Source organism: Scyliorhinus torazame, chromosome 3 (assembly GCF_047496885.1).
Source record: "Scyliorhinus torazame isolate Kashiwa2021f chromosome 3, sScyTor2.1, whole genome shotgun sequence".
Classification (NCBI taxonomy): Eukaryota; Metazoa; Chordata; class Chondrichthyes; order Carcharhiniformes; family Scyliorhinidae; genus Scyliorhinus; species Scyliorhinus torazame.
The window spans coordinates 362113581-362132558 of record NC_092709.1 but is presented as its reverse complement, the minus strand read 5'-3'; the positions used below and the strand labels follow the sequence as shown (position 1 = coordinate 362132558).

Below are 18978 nucleotides of genomic sequence, written 5' to 3'. Positions count from 1 at the left end.
AGTGAAGCAGTTGAGGCTCCTTCTTTAAACGTTTTTAAGAAAAAGATAGATACTTTTCTAAAGAATAAAGGGATTCGGGGATATGGTATACGGGCCGGAGAGTGGAGCTGAGTCCACACAGATCAGCCATGATCTCATTGAATGGCGGAGCAGGCTCGAGGGGCCAGATGGCCTACTCCTGCTCCCAGTTCGTATGTTCTTATGTGAAGCAATTGTGCTATCCACAATGCTACCGTGCTGCCCTTTTTCATCTTAGCTAGTCTCACAATTCCACCCGTCATCCATGGTTCCCTTATCTTGCCATTTTTATCCTTCATTTTCACAGGGGCATGTCTGTCCTGCACTCTAATCAACCTTTCCTGAAAAGACTCCCACATTTCAAATGTGGATTTACCCTTAAAGAGCTGCTCCCAATCCACATTCCCTAGCTACTGCCGAATTTTGTTATACTTGGCCTTGTGAAGGAAGGAACAGCTCGCGGAGCTGCAGCAGCAGGGGATCATTTCCAGGGTAACTGAACCGACTGACTAGGTCAGCTCAATGGTGGTGGTTAAAAAACCCTCTGGCGACCTGCGCATCTGCATTTATCCCAAGAATCTCAACCAGAATATAATGCATGAACACTACCCCATCACGAAGTGGGAGGAACTCACCAGTGAGATGACACGACACATGCATGGTTTTTCACAAAGTTAGATGCGTCACACGGATTCTGGCAAATCCAGCTGGATGAGTCCAGAAGAAGGCTCTGCACCTTCAACACACCGTTTGGCAGGTACTGCTATAACCGTATGTCATTCGGCATCGTCTCGGCATCGGAGATATTTCATCGCATCATGGAGCAGATGATGGAGGGCATCGAAGGGGTTCGTGTGTACGTGAACAAGGTCATCATATGGTCCACGACCCCTGAGGAGTATGTTTCCCGTCTCCAGCAGGTATTCCGCCGTGTCCACGCCAATGGCCTGAAGCTGAACAGGGCCAAATGTTGCTTTGGCATGTCGACACTCAAGATCCTAGGAGACCAGATCTCGCAGCAGGGCGTGTGCCCCGACACAGACAAGGTCAAGGCCATCGCAGCCATGAAGGTCCCGGAAGACAAGAAGGCGGCATTGCGCTTCCTGGGCATGGTCAATTTTCTGGACAAGTTCATCCCAAACATGGCCTCACACACCACGGCCCTATGAAGCCTAGTGAAGAAGTTCACTGCCTTCGAGTGGAAGGCGGCCCATCAGGCAGAGTGGTTGGAGCTGAAAGCCAAGCTCACCACTGCAGCAGTATTGGCATTTTCCGACCCAGACAGGGAAACGAGAATCTCGACAGATGCGAGCCAGGATGGTATCGGTGTGGTCCTGCTGCAACGCGATGACACCTCATCCTGGGCACCGGTTGCCTCCGCATCAAGGGCAATGACGCCCACCGAACAAAGGTATGCACAAATCGAGAAGGAATGCCTGGGCCTTCTCACTGGTATTCTCACGTTTCACGACTATGTCTACGGCCTGCCGACATTCACTGTCGACACGGACCACAGGCCCCTGGTCCACATTATCCACAAGGACCTTAACGACATGGCGCATCCTCCTCAAACTCAGAAGGTACGACTTTGACCTGGTCTATACGCCTGGCAAGGAGCTCATCATTGCCGATACACTGTCCCGCTCCATCACCGTGCCTAGTGAACCACTGAACGTAATCCGACAAATTGTGTCACAGGTTGAGTCACGGGTGCAGCTGTGTACTAGCACCGTCCCGGCATCTGATGAGAAGGTGATTCGTATCCGTGAGGAGACAGCCAAAGACCCCCTCTTCCTTATGCAGCACCGAGCCAATGGCTGGCAAAAAGGGCAGTGCCCTCAATTTTTCAATGTAAAGGACGACCTGACGGTGGTTGATGGTATCCTCCTCAAGCTGGACCGGATTGTAATTCCACACAGTCTCCAGAGCTTGGTGCTCCATCAAGTCCATGAGGGCCACCTGGGTGTGGAAAAGTGCAGATGCAGAGCCAGGCAGGCTGTCTACTGGCCCGGGATCAGCCAGGACATCATGAATATAGTCCTTAACTGTGCGACCTGTCAACGCTTCCAGCCAGCGCAGAGTAAGGAGACACTTCAGCAGCATGAAATCGAAACCTCTCCGTGGTCCAAGGTTGGCATCGACCTCTTTCAGCAAATGGTCGTGATTACGTGTTAATCATTGCTTACTTTTCCAATTACCTTTAAGTCGTGAAGCTCTCAGACCTCACATCTCGGACCGACATCAAGGCCTGTAAGGAGACGTTCTCCAGGCATGGTATCCCACTCACTGTCATGAGTGACAAGGGCCTGGGCTTCAGCAGCCATGAATGGTCCCTGCCCAGACGTATCAGTTCAAACACGTCACTTCCAGCCCACACTATCCGCAGTCAAATGGAAAAGTTGAGAAAGGGGTGCACATAGTGAAGCAGCTCATCTGCAAGACTGCGGATTCTGCGTCTGACACCTTGCGCTGCTTGCGTACAGGGCGACCCCACTGTCCACTGGCATGTCGCCGACTCAACTCCTGATGAACAGGGACCTGCGAACAACACTTCCAGCCATACACGTGCCCAACCTGGATCACCTCCCGGTGCTGCAGAAGGTGCAGCAACTCCGAGACCGGCAGAAACAGGGCTACGATGCTCATGCCAACGATTTGCCCGTGTTATCCCCGTCAGACACTGTTCGGGTCAAAATCCCTGATGGAGGCCGGTCAGCTCCAGCTGTCGTTGTTCGACAGGCTGCACCCCGCTCGTATGTTGTGCGTCTGGCTGATGGTTCTGTTGTGCGACGAAACAGACGGGCACTGTGCAAAGTTGCCTGCCCGCAACCACATTCTTCTCCGTTTCCTTCTGTTGTTTTGCCACCTCCTGATACCTCGACTCACGAGGCCACCAGTCAGACTTGAATCCCGCCCATCAAGGCGCTGTCGTCCCCACCACCACCTCTCCGGCGGCCGACCAGGATCAGACGCAAGCCACAGAGACTGGACTTATGAACATTTGTTCTGTTTGCTCTGTTCTGTGTTCTCGCATTAGACAGCTGTTTTCACACGTACATATGTTCACATCCACTGCATGTATATATGTTTGTTTTGGCCTATTCTTGTAAATACGTCCACATTTGTCATCCAAACATAAAACAAAGGGGCGATGTCATGATATGCAGACACACACACACACACACAAACACACATAATGATATACAGACAAGCAGCTGATGAACACAGAGAACAGGACATGACCAATATGCAGGCAGGACACTCAGGGGTGGGATCTGACTATAAAAGACACGAGGCACTCACACTCTGCCTCTTTCCACTGATGAACATCTAGAGAGTCAGTCAAGGGTGTTGCTACAATCTCACACCTCCACCACGTGGCTAAGAGCTAGCCTGGTTCAGTCAGACAGAGTAACCACACTTAAGTTAGCAGAGAATCGAACTCACAGAGAACTGTGCTAACTGTGTATTAGTTCAATAAACCTGATTGAACTGACTTCAAGGTCTGGAGTATCTTTCTGATCTAAGCTGCATCCTGTTGCAGCCAGTGTTAGACCAGTGTACCTAACACGACAGGACCCTGGAGCTGTGAAGATATTGTGCTAACCGCTCTGCTACCTTGCTGCCCCAAATTGTAAACAGAAACTCATAACATTCAGGGAGTTTCTAGAAAATCACCAGAGCAGCCTGTGAAAACAGGAGATTTTTTTCCTCCAGCAATTAAACGTGAACAAACAAACTGTTGCTATCTCCTCAGATGCCAAACTCGTTGTTTAGCTAGAGTCATGTCACTTCTTAGAAAAGGCAATTTGTTCACATACCAATGACTCATTACCTCTTAAAAAAAAAGATCAGTCCCCCAATAAAGTGTCCAAATAATTCAATGTCCTTCCAATTTAAAAAAATATACAGTTCTTGGATATGTATTCAGGCACCAGTTAACTCACTCACTAACAGCACTATTAATAATGATAATCTTTATTATTGTCAAAAGTAGGCTTACATTAACACTGAAGTTACTGTGAAAAGCCCCTAGTCGCCACATTCCGGCGCCTGTTCGGGTACACAGAGGGAGAATTCAGAATGTCCAATTCACCTAACAGCACGTCTTTCGGGACTTGTGGGAGGAAACCGGAGCACCCGGAGGAAACCCACGCAGACACGGGGAGAACGTGCAGACTCCGCACAGACAGTGACCCAAGCCGGGAATCGAACCCGGGTCCCTGGCGCTGTGAAGCCACAGAGCTAACCAATGTGCCACCCTGCCGCCCCCATATTAGAGATGCAATGGCTCAGGAAGGCACCTCACCACCACTTATTCCAGGACAATTAGACATGAGTATTGAATAATGACATAGACAATGATATTCACCTTGAGAGAAACACATTTTAAAAATTGATGGCATTAAATTGAAGATGTACAAAGTCTAAAATGTTTGTTTCTGCTTCACAGGGATTTGCTCTGCGGAAAAATCCAGTGTAAGGGTGGGGCCAATTATCCAAGGCGAGGAGGAATTGTGAGAATTTTGGGAACCACACTGACTTACCAAAAAGTGACATATCACTGCAGAGGGATAGCTGCTCTCCTATCTGATGCTGCCACTCCAGACTTAATATTACAAGGAACCAAGTGTGGAAAGAACAAGGTAATCAATTCACAGTCAATAGTACTCAATATAAACTCAAAAGGAATTGACACTTCATCCCTCTTCCATCCCTCCCAGTGTTCACGCTGGTTCACCCTCCTCACTCCACATATATATTCTCCTTCACATTACTCCGATATACTCTCAGATTCTATTCTGTGTATGCTTTCTGGTACAACTGCTTAATCTCTCAATCCTTCTGTTGTACTTGTACCAATTTTCCTAAACTAAAGATATCAGTTTCATCCTCCACCTGCTTATTTTCTTTCTTAACCATCTGGTCAAAGATTGTTTCTGACACCTGAAACTCCTTGGGCTGGATTCGCTGTTTTGGAGAGTAAGTTCCCACGCCAGCGTGAAAACGGTGGTGTTCCTGGCGTAAAACTGCCACCAATTCCCTGTTTTGCTGGGGGTTAGCAGGGAGGCAGCGTAGACCTCCCAGCTCGAGAAAGTGGGCAAAGAAGTGGCAGATGGAATACAATGTGGAAAAGTGTGAGGTTATGCACTATGGAAGGAGGAGTTTAGGCATAGACTATTTTCTAAATGGGGAAATGTTTAAGAAATCAAAAGCACAAAGGGACTTGGGAGTCCTTGTTCATGATTCTCTTAAGGTTAATGTGCAGGTTCAGTCAGCAGTTAGGAAGGCAAATGCGATGTTAGCATTCATGTCAAGAGGGCTAGAATACAAGACCAGGGATGTACTTCTGAGGCTGTACAAGGCTCTGGTCAGACCCCATTTAGAGTATTGTGAGCAGTTTGGGGCCCCGTATCTAAGGAAGGATGTGCTGGCCTTGGAAAGGGTCCAGAGGAGGTTCACAAGAATGATCCCTGGAATGAAGAATTTGTCATATAAGGAACGTTTGAGGACTCTGGGTCTGTACTCGTTGGAGTTTAGAAGGATGAGAGGGGATTTTATTGAAACTTACAAGATACTGCGAGGCCTGGATAGAGTGGACATGGAGAGGATGTTTTCACTTGTAGGAAAAACTAGGACCAGAGGACACCATCTCAGACTAAAAGGGACAATCCTTTAAAACAGAGATGAGGAGGAATTTCTTCAGCCAAAGGGTGGTGAATCTGTGGAACTCTTTGCCGCAGAAGGCTGTGGAGGCCAATTCACTGAGTGTCTTTAAGACAGAGATAGATAGGTTCTTGATTAATAAGGGGGTCAGGGGTTATGGGGAGAAGGCAGGAGAATGGGGATGAGAAAATATCAGCCATGATTGAATGGTGGAGCAGACTCGATGGGCCAAGTGGCCTATGTCTTTTCGTCTTATTTATGGATCGACTTCTTTGTAGTGGGAAAATTGGTGCTTCCAGGACTGGTAAGGACAGACTATGCCGCGATCGCAATCTCTGACCACGCTCCACAATACCTGGATGTGACATTGGAGACGGGCCGTGCCCAATGCCCCACATGGAGGTTGGACACGGCCCTCCTGGCTAACAAGGCTTTTTGCGAAAAAATACCACGACCAGAATAGGGAGGTCTCATCCTCCACGTTCTAGGAGGAACTGAAGGCGAAGATCAGGGGAGAAGTGATCGCTTTTAAAGCTCGAAGAGATAGGGAAGAAAGGGTGGCTAGGCAACAGCTAGTTGACTCCATACTGGAGGTGGACCGGCGATAGGCCCCGACCACTTGCTTCACAACTCCAGGGTCCCAGGTTCGATTCCCGGCTTGGGTGACCCATTCTCCCTGTGTCTGCGTGGGTTTCCTCCGGGTGCTCTGGTTTCCTCCCACAGTCCAAAGACGTGCAGTTTAGGTGGTTTGGCCGTGATAAATTGCCCTTAGTGTCCAAAAGGGTTAGGTGGGGTTACTGGATTACGGGGATAAAGGGGATAGGGTGGGGGCGTTGGGCTTGGGTGGGGTGCTCTTTCCAAGGGCCGGTGTAGACTCGATGGGCTGAATGGCCTCCTTCTGCACTGTAAATTCTGTGATGCTACCTGGGGATCTAAATCGCTCATGACTGGACAGGGATTCAGAAGTGGAACCTGACCAGCCTGACGGAGGACGTTAAAAAGGACCTGCAGAGGTGGAGCACACTCCCACTCTCCCTGGCGGGGGAGAATGCAGACGATCAAAATGACCGTACTGGCCAGGTTCCTCTTCCTGTTTGAATCCAATTCGATCTACATCTCCAAGGCCTTTTCCAACTCACTGGACAAACTGATTATAGTGTTTATTTGGGAGAGGGGAAGAATGTTAGGATCCCAAAGAGATTACTGCAGAGAATGAGATCCATGGAGGGTCCTAGCCCTCCCAAACCTACAATATTACCATTGGGCAGCGACCACAGAGAGACTAACGGGGTGAATAAAGGAGCCAGAAGCTGAATGGGTGCTTATGGAGGAGGGCGCCTAATCCATGCTGACTATCCCAGACTAGTCCAGGCCTTTCTATGTGACAAACAAACAAAGAACAAAGAAATGTACAGCACAGGAACAGGCCCTTCGGCCCTCCAAGCCCGTGCCATCTAAACTACAATCTTCTACACTTCCTGGGTCCGTTTCCCTCTATTCCCATCCTATTCATGTATTTGTCAAGATGCCCCTTAAATGTCACTATCGTCCCTGCTTCCACCACCTCCTCCGGTAGCGAGTTCCAGGCACCCACTACCCTCCTTCAGTAGCCTCGGAAACGATCCATCTGGCCCTGGCGACTTATCAACTTTCAAGGATGTCAATCCTTTGAGTCCTTCCTCTCTCTTTGTGATTATTCCATCCGGTAGCTCAGTGTTCCTCCTGGACGACGATATCTGCATCATCCATTTCCTTTGTAAACACCGAGATAAAATATTCATTTAAAACCCTTCCCACAGCCTCTGCATCGACACACATGTTCCCCTTTTCGGAAGGACAGAGTGGATGGTAAGGGAGGTGGTGTAGCTCTGTTATTTAAGGATGACATCCGGGCAACAGTAAGGGACGACATCGGTGCTATGGAGGATAAGGTTGAATCCATTTGGGTGGAAATCAGGAATAGTAAGGCAAAAAAGTCACTGATAGGAGTAATCTATAGGCCACCAAATAGTAACATTATGGTGGGGCAGGCAATAAACGAAGAAATAACAGATGCATGTAGAAATGGTACAGCAGTTATCATGGGGGATTTTAATCTACATGTTGATTGGTTTAACCAGGTCGGTCAAGGCAGCCTTGAGGAGGAGTTTATAGAATGTATCCGCGATAGTTTCCTAGAACAGTATGTAATGGAACCTACGAGGGAACAAGCGGTCCTAGATCTGTTCCTGTGTAATGAGACAGGATTGATTCAGGATCTCATAGTTAGGGATCCTCTCGGAAGGAGCGATCACAATATGGTGGAATTTAAAATACAAATAGAGGGTGAGAAGGTAAAATCAAGCACTATTGAGTTCTTTGAGAAGGTGACTGAACAGGTAGACGAGGGTAGAGCAGTTGATGTGGTGTATATGGATTTCAGCAAAGCATTTGATAAGGTTCCCCACGGTAGGCTATTGCAAAAAATACGGAGGCTGGGGATTGAGGGTGATGATGTGGATCAGAAATTGGCTAGCTGAAAGAAGACAGAGGGTGGTGGTTGATGGGAAATGTTCAGAATGGAGTACAGTCACAAGTGGAGTATCACAAGGATCTGTTCTGGGGCCGTTGCTGTTTGTCATTTTTATCAATGACCTAGAGGAAGGCGCAGAAGGGTGGGTGACTAAATTTGCAGACGATACTAAAGTTGGTGGTGTTGTCGATAGTGTGGAAGGATGTAGCAGGTTACAGAGGGATATAGATAAGCTGCAGAGCTGGGCTGAGAGGTGGCAAATGGAGTTTAATGTAGAGAAGTGTGAGGTGATTCACTTTGGAAGGAATAACAGGAATGCGGAATATTTGGCTAATGGTAAAGTTCTTGAAAGTGTGGATGAGCAGAGGGATCTAGGTGTCCATGTCCATAGATCCCTGAAAGTTGCCACCCAGGTTGATAGGGTTGTGAAGAAGGCCTATGGAGTGTTGACCTTTATTGGTAGAGGGATTGAGTTCCGGAGTCGGGAGGTCATGTTGCAGCTGTACAGAACTCTGGTCCGGCCGCATTTGGAGTATTGCGTACAGTTCTGGTCACCGCATTATAGGAAGGACGTGGAGGCTTTGGAGCGGGTGCAGAGGAGATTTACCAGGATGTTGCCTGGTATGGAGGGAAAATCTTATGAGGAAAGGCTGATGGACTTGAGGTTGTTTTAGTTGGAGAGAAGAAGGTTAAGAGGAGACTTAATAGAGGCATACAAAATGATCAGGGGGTTGGATAGGGTGGACAGTGAGAGCCTTCTCCCGCAGATGGATATGGCTGGCACGAGGGGACATAACTTTAAACTGAGGGGTAATAGATATAGGACAGAGGTCAGAGGTAGGTTCTTTACGCAAAGAGTAGTGAGGCCGTGGAATGCCCTACCTGCTACAGTAGTGAACTCGCCAACATTGAGGGCATTTAAAAGTTTATTGGATAAACATATGGATGATAATGGCATAGTGTAGGTTAGATGGCTTTTGTTTCGGTGCAACATCGTGGGCCGAAGGGCCTGTACTGCGCTGTATTGTTCTATGTTCTATGTTCTAGTGTTTTGTGCTTAAACAAAGGAGATTACAATGGGATGAGAGAAGAATTAGCTAAGGTAGACTGGGAGCAAAGACTTTATGGTGAAACAGTTGAGGAACAGTGGAGAACCTTCCAAGTGATTTTTCACAGTGCTCAGCAAAGGTTTATACAAACAAAAAGGAAGGTCGGTAAAAAGAGGGAAAATCGACCGTGGATATCTAAGGAAATAAGGGACAGTATCAAATTGAAGGAAAAAACATACAAAGCAGCAAAGATCAGTGGGAGACTAGAGGACTGGGAAATCTTTAGGGGGCAACAGAAAGCTACTAAAAAAGCTATAAAGAAGAGTAAGATAGATTATGAGAGTAAACTTGCTCAGAATATAAAAACATATAGTAAAGGTTTCTACAAATACCTCAAACAAAAAAGAGTGGCTAAGGTAAATATTGGTCCTTTAGAGGATGAGAAGGGAGATTTAATAATGGGAGATAATGAAATGGCTGAGGAACTGAACAGGTTTTTTGGGTTGGTCTTCACAGTGGAAGACACAAACAACATGCCAGTGACTGATGGAAATGAGGCTATGACAGGTGAGGACCTTGAGAGGATTGTTATCACCAAGGAGGTAGTGATGGGCAAGCTAATGGGGCTAAAGGTAGACAAGTCTCCTGGACACGATGGAATGCATCCCAGAGTGCTAAAAGAGATGGCTAGGGAAATTGCAAATGCACTAGTGATAATTTACCAAAATTCACTAGACTCTGGGGTGGTCCCGGCGGATTTGAAATTAGCAAACGTGACAACACTGTTTAAACAAGGAGGTAGGCAGAAAGCGGGTAATTATAGGCCAGTAAGCTTAACTTTGGTAGTAGGGAAGATGCTGGAATCTATCATCAAGGAAGAAATAGCGAGGCATCTGGATGGAAATTGTCCCATTGGGCAGACGCAGCATGGGTTCATAAAGGGCAGGTCGTGCCAAACTAATTTCGTGGAATTTTTTGAGGACATTAACAGTGCGGTAGATAACGGGGAGCCAATGGATGTGGTATATCTGGATTTCCAGAAAGCCTTTGAAAAGGTGCCACACAAAAGGTTGTTGCATAAGATAAAGATGCATGGCATTAAGGGGAAAGTAGTAGCATGGATAGAGGATTGGTTAATTAATAGAAAGCAAAGAGTGGGGATTAATGGGTGTTTCTCTGGTTGGCAAAAAGTAGCTAGTGGTGTCCCTCAGGGATCAGTGTTGGGCCCACAACTGTTCACAATTTACATAGATGATTTGGAGTTGGGGACCAAGGGCAATGTGTCCAAGTTTGCAGACGACACTAAGATAAGTGGTAAAGCAAAAAGTGCAGAGGATACTGGAAGTCTGCAGAGGGATTTGGATAGGCTAAGTGAATGGGCTAGGGTCTGGCAGATGGAATACAATGTTGACAAATGTGAGATGATACATTTTTGTAGGAATAACAGCAAAAGGGATTATTATTTAAATGATAAAATCTTAAAACATGCTGCTGTGCAGAGAGACCTGGGTGTGCTAGTGCATGAGTCGCAGAAAGTTGGTTTACAGGTGCAACAGGTGATTAAGAAGGCAAATGGAATTTTGTCCTTCATTGCTAGAGGGATGGAGTTTAAGACTAGGGAGGTTCTGCTGCAATTGTATAAGGTGTTAGTGAGGCCACACCTGGAGTATTGTGTTCAGTTTTGGTCTCCTTACTTGAGAAAGGACGTACTGGCACTGGGGGGTGTGCAGAGGAGATTCACTGGGTTAATCCCAGAGCTGAAGGGGTTGGATTACGAGGAGAGGTTGAGTAGACTGGGACTGGACTCGTTGGAATTTAGAAGGATGAGGGTGATCTTATAGAAACATATAAGATTATGAAGGGAATAGATAGGATAGATGCGGGCAGGTTGTTTCCACTGGCGGGTGAAAACAGAACTAATAAAGGGAAGTAGATTTAGGACTGAGTTTAGGAGGAACTTCTTCACCCAAAGGGTTGTGAATCTATGGAATTCCTTGCCCAGTGAAGCAGTAGAGGCTCCTTCATTAAATGTTTTTAAGATAAAGATAGATAGTTTTTTGAAGAATAAAGGGATTAAGGGTTATGGTGTTCGGGCCGGAAAGTGGAGCTGAGTCCACAAAAGATCAGCCATGATCTAATTGAATGGTGGAGCAGGCTCGAGGGGCCAGATGGCCGATTCCTGCTCCTAGTTCTTATGTTCTTTACCATTACTGTTACTCCCTCTCCTTTTTTATCTCCCACTCTGTCCTGCTTAAAATCTTGGTATCCAGGGATATTGAGCTGCCAATTTTGCCCCTTTAGTCAGGTTTTCATTCTGGCAATGACATCCCAACCATCTTCAGCTGCTTCATCAATGACCTCCCTTCCATCATAAGGTCAGAAGTGGGGATGTTTGCGGATGACTGCACAATGTTCAGCACCATTCACGACTCCTCAGATACTGAACCAGTCCCTGTCCAAATGCAGCAAGACCTGGACAATATCCAGGCTCGGGCTGACAAGTGGCAAGTTACATTCACGCCACACAAGTGCCGACAATGACCATCTCCTACAAGAGAGGATCTAACCATCGCCCCGTGACATTCAATAGCATTACCATCGCTGAATCCCCACAATCAACATCCTGGGGGTTACCATTGATAAGAAACTGAACTAGACAAGACATATTAATATTGTAGCTGCCACGGCGGATCAAAAATTAGGAATCCTGCAGCGAGTAACTCATCTCCTGACTCCCCAAAGCCTGTCCACCATCTACAAGGCACAAGTCAGGAGTGTGATGGAATACTCTCCACTTGCATGGATGAGCGCAGCTCCAACAACACTCAAGAAGCTCAACACCATCCAGGACAAAGCAGCCGCTTGATATCCTCCTGTAATCGAAGCCATTCTCACTATTTACTACACCACCAATTTTCGTCTCATCCGCAAACTTGCTGATCAACCCCCTTACATTCATATCAAAATAATTTATATAAACCACAAACAGCAATAGCCCCAACACTGATCCCCGCGGGACCCCAACACTGATCCCCGCGGCACCCCAACACTGATCCCTGTCCCCAACACTGATCCCTGCGGAACCCCAACACTGATCCCTGCGGGACACCAACACTGTTCCCTGCGGGACCCCAACACTGATCCCCGCGGGACCCCAACACTGATCCCTGCGGGACCCCAACACTGATCCCTGCGGGACACCAACACTGTTCCCTGCGGGACCCCAACACTGATTCCTGCGGGACCCCAACACTGATCCCCGCGGGACCCCAACACTGTTCCCTGCGGGGCCCCAACACTGATCCCTGCGGAACCCCAACACTGATCCCTGCGGGACCCCAACACTGATCCCTGTCCCGAACACTGATCCCTGTGGGACCCCAACACTGATCCCCGCGGTACCCCAACACTGATCCCTGTCCCCAACACTGATCCCTGCGGAACCCCAACACTGATCCCTGCGGGACACCAACACTGTTCCCTGCGGGACCCCAACACTGATCCCCGCGGGACCCCAACACTGATCCCTGCGGGACCCCAACACTGATCCCTGCGGGACACCAACACTGTTCCCTGCGGGACCCCAACACTGATTCCTGCGGGACCCCAACACTGATCCCCGCGGGACCCCAACACTGTTCCCTGCGGGGCCCCAACACTGATCCCTGCGGAACCCCAACACTGATCCCTGCGGGACCCCAACACTGATCCCTGTCCCGAACACTGATCACTGTGGGACCCCAACACTGATCCCCGCGGTACCCCAACACTGATCCCTGCGGGACACCAACAATGATCCCTGCGGGACCCCAACACTGATCCCCACGGGACCCCAACACTGATCCAAGCAGGACCCCAACACTGATCCCCGCGGGACCCCAAAACTGATCCCTGCGGGACCCCAACACTGATCCCTGCGGTACCCCAACACTGATCCCTGCGGGACACCAACACTGATCCCTGCGGGACCCCAACACTGATCCCCACGGGACACCAACACTGATCCAAGCAGGACCCCAACACTGATCCCCGCGGGACCCCAAAACTGATCCCTGCGGGACCCCGACACTGATCCCCGCGGGACCCCAACACTGCTCCCTGCGATACACCAACACTGATCCCCGCTGGACCCCAAAACTGATCCCCGCAGGACCCCAACACTGATCCCCGTGGGACCCCAACACTGATCCCTGCGATACACCAACACTGATCCCTGTCCCCAACACTGATCCCTGCGGGACCCCAATACTGATCCCTGTCCCCAACACTGATCCCTGCGGAACCCCAACACCGATCCCTGTGGGACCCCCAACACTGATCCCGGCGGGACCCCAAAACTGATCCCCGCAGGACCCCAACACTGATCCCCGTGGGACCCCAACACTGATCCCCGCAGGACCCCAACACTGATCCCTGCGGGACCCCAACACTGATCCCCGCGGGACCCCAACACTGATCCCTGTCCCCAACACTGATCCCCGCGGGCCATCAACACTGATCCCCGCGGGACCCCAACACTTATCCCTGTCCCCAACACTGATCCCTGCGGGACCCCAACACGGATCCCCGCGGGACACCAACACTGATCCCTGCGGGACTCCAACACTTATCCCTGTCTCCCAGCACTGATTCCTGCGGGACCCCAACACTGATCCCTGCGGGAACCCAACACTGATCCCTGCGGGAACCCAACACTGATCCCTGCGGGACCCCAACACTGATCCTCGCGGGACCCCAACACTTATCCCTGTCCCCAACACTGATTCCTGCGGGACCCCAACACTGATCCCTGCGGGAACCCAACACTGATCCCTGCGGGAACCCAACACTGTTCCCCGCGGGACCCCAACACTGATCCCTGTCCCCAACACTGATCCCTGCGGGACTCCAACATTGGTCGTCGCGGGACCCCAACACTAATCCCTGCGGGACCCCAACACTGATCCCTGCGGGACCCCAACACTGATCCCCGCGGGACCCCAACACTGATCCCTGCGGGACCCCAGCACTGATCCCTGCGGGACCCCGACACTGATCCCTGCGGGACCCCTACACTGATCCCTGCGGGACCCCAACACTGATCCCTGTCCCCAACACTGAACCCGCGGGACCCCAACACTGATCCGCGTGGGACCCCAACACTGATCCCTGCGGGACCACAACACTGATCCCCGCGGGACCCCAACACTGATCACTGCGGGACCCGAACACTGATCCCTGTCCCCAACACTGATCCCTGCGGGACCCCAACACTGATTCCTGTGGGACCCCAACACTGATCCCTGCGGGACCCCAACACTGATCCCTGCGGGACATCAACGCTGATCCCTGTCCCCAACACTGATCCCTGCGGGACACCAACACTGATCCCCGCGGGACCCCAACACTGATCCCTACGGGACCCCAACACTGATCCCTGCGGGACCCCAACACTGATCCCTGCGGGACATCAACACTGTTCCCCGCGGGACCCCAACACTGATCCCTGTCCCCAACACTGATCCCTGTGGGACTCCAACATTGGTCCTCGCGGGACCCCAACACTGATCCCTGCGGGACCCCAACACTGATCTCTGCGGGACACCAACACTTATCCCTGCGGGACCCCAACACTGATCACTGCGGGACCCCAACACTGATCCCCGCGGGACCACATCACTGATCCCTGCGGGACCCCAACACTGATCCCTGCGGGACCCCGACACTGATCCCTGCGGGACCCCAACACTGATCCCTGTCCCCAACACTGAACCCGCGGGACCCCAACACTGATCCGCGTGGGACCCCAACACTGATCCCTGCGGGACCACAACACTCATCCCCGCGGGACCCCAACACTGATCCCTGTCCCCAACACTGATCCCTGCGGGACTCCAACATTAGTCCTCGCGGGACCCCAACACTGATCCCTGTGGGACCCCAACACTGATCCCTGCGGGACCCCAACACTGATACCTGCGGGACCCCAACACTGATCCCTGCGGGACATCAACGCTGATCCCTGTCCCCAACACTGATCCCTGCGGGACCCCAACACTGATCCCCGCGGGACCCCAACACTTATCCCTGCGGGACCCCAACACTGATCCCTACGGGAACCCAACACTGATCCCTGCGGGACCCCAACACTGATCCCTGCGGTACCCCAACACTGATCCCTGTCCCCAACACTGATCCCTGCGGGACCCCAACATTGACCCCCGTCCCCAACACTGATCCCTGCGGGACCCCAACACTGATCCCTGCGGGACTCCAACACTGATCCTCGCGGGACCCCAACACTTATCCCTGTCCCCAACACTGATCCCTGCGGGACATCAACGCTGATCCCTGTCCCCAACACTGATCCCTGCGGGACCCCAACACTGATCCCCGCGGGACCCCAACACTTATCCCTGTCCCCAACACTGATCCCTGCGGGACCCCAACACTGATCCCTACGGGAACCCAACACTGATCCCTGCGGGACCCCAACACTGATCCCAGCGGGACCCCAACACTGATCCCTGTCCCCAACATTGATCCCTGCGGGACCCCAACACTGATCCCTGCGGAACCCCAACACTGACCCCTGCGGGACCCCAACACTGATCCCCGCGGGACCCCAACACTGATCCCTGCGGGACCCCAACACTGATCCCTGCGGGATATCAACACTGATCCCTGCAGGATATCAACACTGATCCCCGTGGGACCCCAACACTGATCCCCGCGGGACCCCAACACTGATCCCTGCGGGACCCCAACACTGTTCCCCGCGGGACCCCAACACTGATCCCTGTCCCCAACACTGATACCTGCGGGACCCCAACACTGATCTCTGCGGGACCCCAACACTGATCCCTGCAGGATATCAACACTGATCCCCACGGAACCCCAACACTGATCCCTGCGGGACCCCAACACTGATCCCCGCGGGACCCCAACACTGATCCCTGTCCCCAACACTGATCCCTGCGTGACCCCAATACAGATCCCTGCGGAAACCCAACACAGATCCCCGCGGGACCCCAACACTGATCCCTGCGGGACCCCAACACTGATCCCTGCGGGACCCCAACACTGATCCCTGCGGGACACCAACACTGATCCCTGCGGGACCCCAACACTGATCCCCACGGGACCCCAACACTGATCCAAGCAGGACCCCAACACTGATCCCCGCGGGACCCCAAAACTGATCCCTGCGGGACCCCGACACTGATCCCCGCGGGACCCCAACACTGATCCCTGCGGGACCCCAACTCTGATCCCCGCGGGACCCCAACACTGATCCCTGCGATACACCAACACTGGTCCCTGCAGGACCCCAATACTGATCCCTGTCCCCAACACTGATCCCTGCGGAACCCCAACACCGATCCCTGTATGACCCCAACACTGATCCCCGCGGGACCCCAAAACTGATCCCCGCAGGACCCCAACTCTGATCCCCGAGGGACCCCAACACTGATCCCTGTGATACACCAACACTGATCCCTGTCCCCAACACTGATCCCTGCGGGACCCCAATACTGATCCCTGTCCCCAACACTGATCCCTGCGGAACCCCAACACCGATCCCTGTGGGACCCCAACACTGATCCCGGCGGGACCCCAAAACTGATCCCCGCAGGACCCCAACACTGATCCCCGTGGGACCCCAACACTGATCCCTGCGGGACACCAAGACTGATCCCTGCGGGACCCCAACACTGATCCCCGCGGGACCCCAACACTGATCCCTGTCCCCAACACTGATCCCCGCGGGACATCAACACTGATCCCCGCGGGACCCCAACACTTATCCCTGTCCCCAACAATGATCCCTGCGGGACCCCAACACGGATCCCCGCGGGACACCAACACTGATCCCTGCGGGACTCCAACACTTATCCCTGTCTCCCAGCACTGATTCCTGCGGGACCCCAACACTGATCCCTGCGGGAACCCAACACTGATCCCTGCGGGAACCCAACACTGATCCCTGCGGGACCCCAACACTAATCCCTGCGGGACCGCAACACTGATCCCTGCGGGAACCCAACACTGATCCCTGCGGGACCCCAACACTGATCCCTGCGGGAACCCAACACTGATCCCTGCGGGAACCCAACACTGATCCCTGCTGGACCCCAACACTGATCCTCGCGGGACCCCAAAACTTATCCCTGTCCCCAACACTGATTCCTGCGGGACCCCAACACTGATCCCTGCGGGAACCCAACACTGTTCCCCGCGGGACCCCAACACTGATCCCTGTCCCCAACACTGAACCCGCGGGACCCCAACACTGATCCGCGTGGGACCCCAACACTGATCCCTGCGGGACCACAACACTGATCCACGCGGGACCCCAACACTGATCCCTGCGGGACCCCAACACTGATCCCTGTCCCCAACACTGATCCCTGCGGGACCCCAACACTGATCCCTGTAGGACCCCAACACTGATCCCTGCGGGACCCCTACACTGATCCCTGCGGGACATCAACGCTGATCCCTGTCCCCAACACTGATCCCTGCTGGACCCCAACTCTGATCCCTAGGGGACCACAACACTGATCCCCGCGGGACCCCAACACTGATCCCTGCGGGACACCAACACTGATCCCCGCGGGACCCCAACACTGATCCCTACGGGACCCCAACACTGATCCCTGCGGGACCCCAACACTGATCCGTACGGGAACCCAACACTGATCCCTGCGGGACCCCAACACTGATCCCTGCGGGACCCCAACACTGATCCCTGTCCCCAATACTGATCCCTGCGTGACCCCAACACTGATCCCTGCGGGATATCAACAATGATCCCTGCGGGACATCAACACTGATCCCCGTGGGACCCCAACACTGATCCCTGCAGGACATCAACACTGTTCCCCGCGGGACCCCAACACTGATCTCTGCGGGACCCCAACACTGATCCCTGCGGGACCCCAACACTGATCCCCGCGGGACCACAACACTGATCCCTGCGGGACCCCAACACTGATCCCCGCGGGACCCCAACACTGATCCCTGCGGGACCCCAACACTGATCCCTGTCCCCAACATTGATCCCTGTCCCCAACACTGATCCCTGCGGGACCCCAACACTGATCCCCGCGGGACCCCAACACTTATCCCTGCGGGACCCCAACACTGATCCCTCCGGGAACCCAATACTGATCCCTGCGGGACCCCAACACTGATCCCTGCGGGACCCCAACACTGATCCCTGTCCCCAACATTGATCCCTGTCCCCAACACTGATCCCTGCGGAGCCCCAACACTGATCCCTGCGGGACCCCAACACTGATCCCTGCGGGACTCCAACACTGATCCTCGCGGGACCCCAACACTGATCTCTGCGTGACCCCAACACTGATCCCTGCGGGATATCAACACTGATCCCTGCGGGACATCAACACTGATCCCCGTGGGACCCCAACACTGATCCCTGCGGGACATCAACACTGATCCCTGTCCCCAACACTGATCCGTGCGGGACCCCAACACTGATCCCTGCGGGACCCCAACACTGTTCCCCGCGGGACCCCAACACTGATCCCTGTCCCCAACACTGATACCTGCGGGACCCCAACACTGATCCCCGCGGGACCCCAACACTGATCCCTGCGGGACCCCAACACTGATCCCTGCAGGATATCAACACTGATCCCCGTGGGACCCCAACACTGAACCCCGCGGGACATCAACACTGATCCCTGCGGGACCCCAACACTGATCACTGCAGGACCCCAACAT

At 52.5% G+C, this 18978-nt stretch overlaps 1 protein-coding gene across 2 annotated transcripts in view; it reads left to right on the top strand.

Moving 5' to 3' along the window:
* Positions 1 to 18978, top strand: part of LOC140409647 (disintegrin and metalloproteinase domain-containing protein 12-like) — a 1449600-nt gene that overhangs the window by 908335 nt on the left and 522287 nt on the right. For both annotated transcript variants that reach the window (XM_072497981.1, XM_072497982.1), the window contains exon 16: positions 4472 to 4664. In XM_072497981.1, the coding sequence (XP_072354082.1) occupies positions 4472 to 4664 (193 nt within the window). The remainder of the gene's footprint in view (positions 1 to 4471; positions 4665 to 18978) is intronic.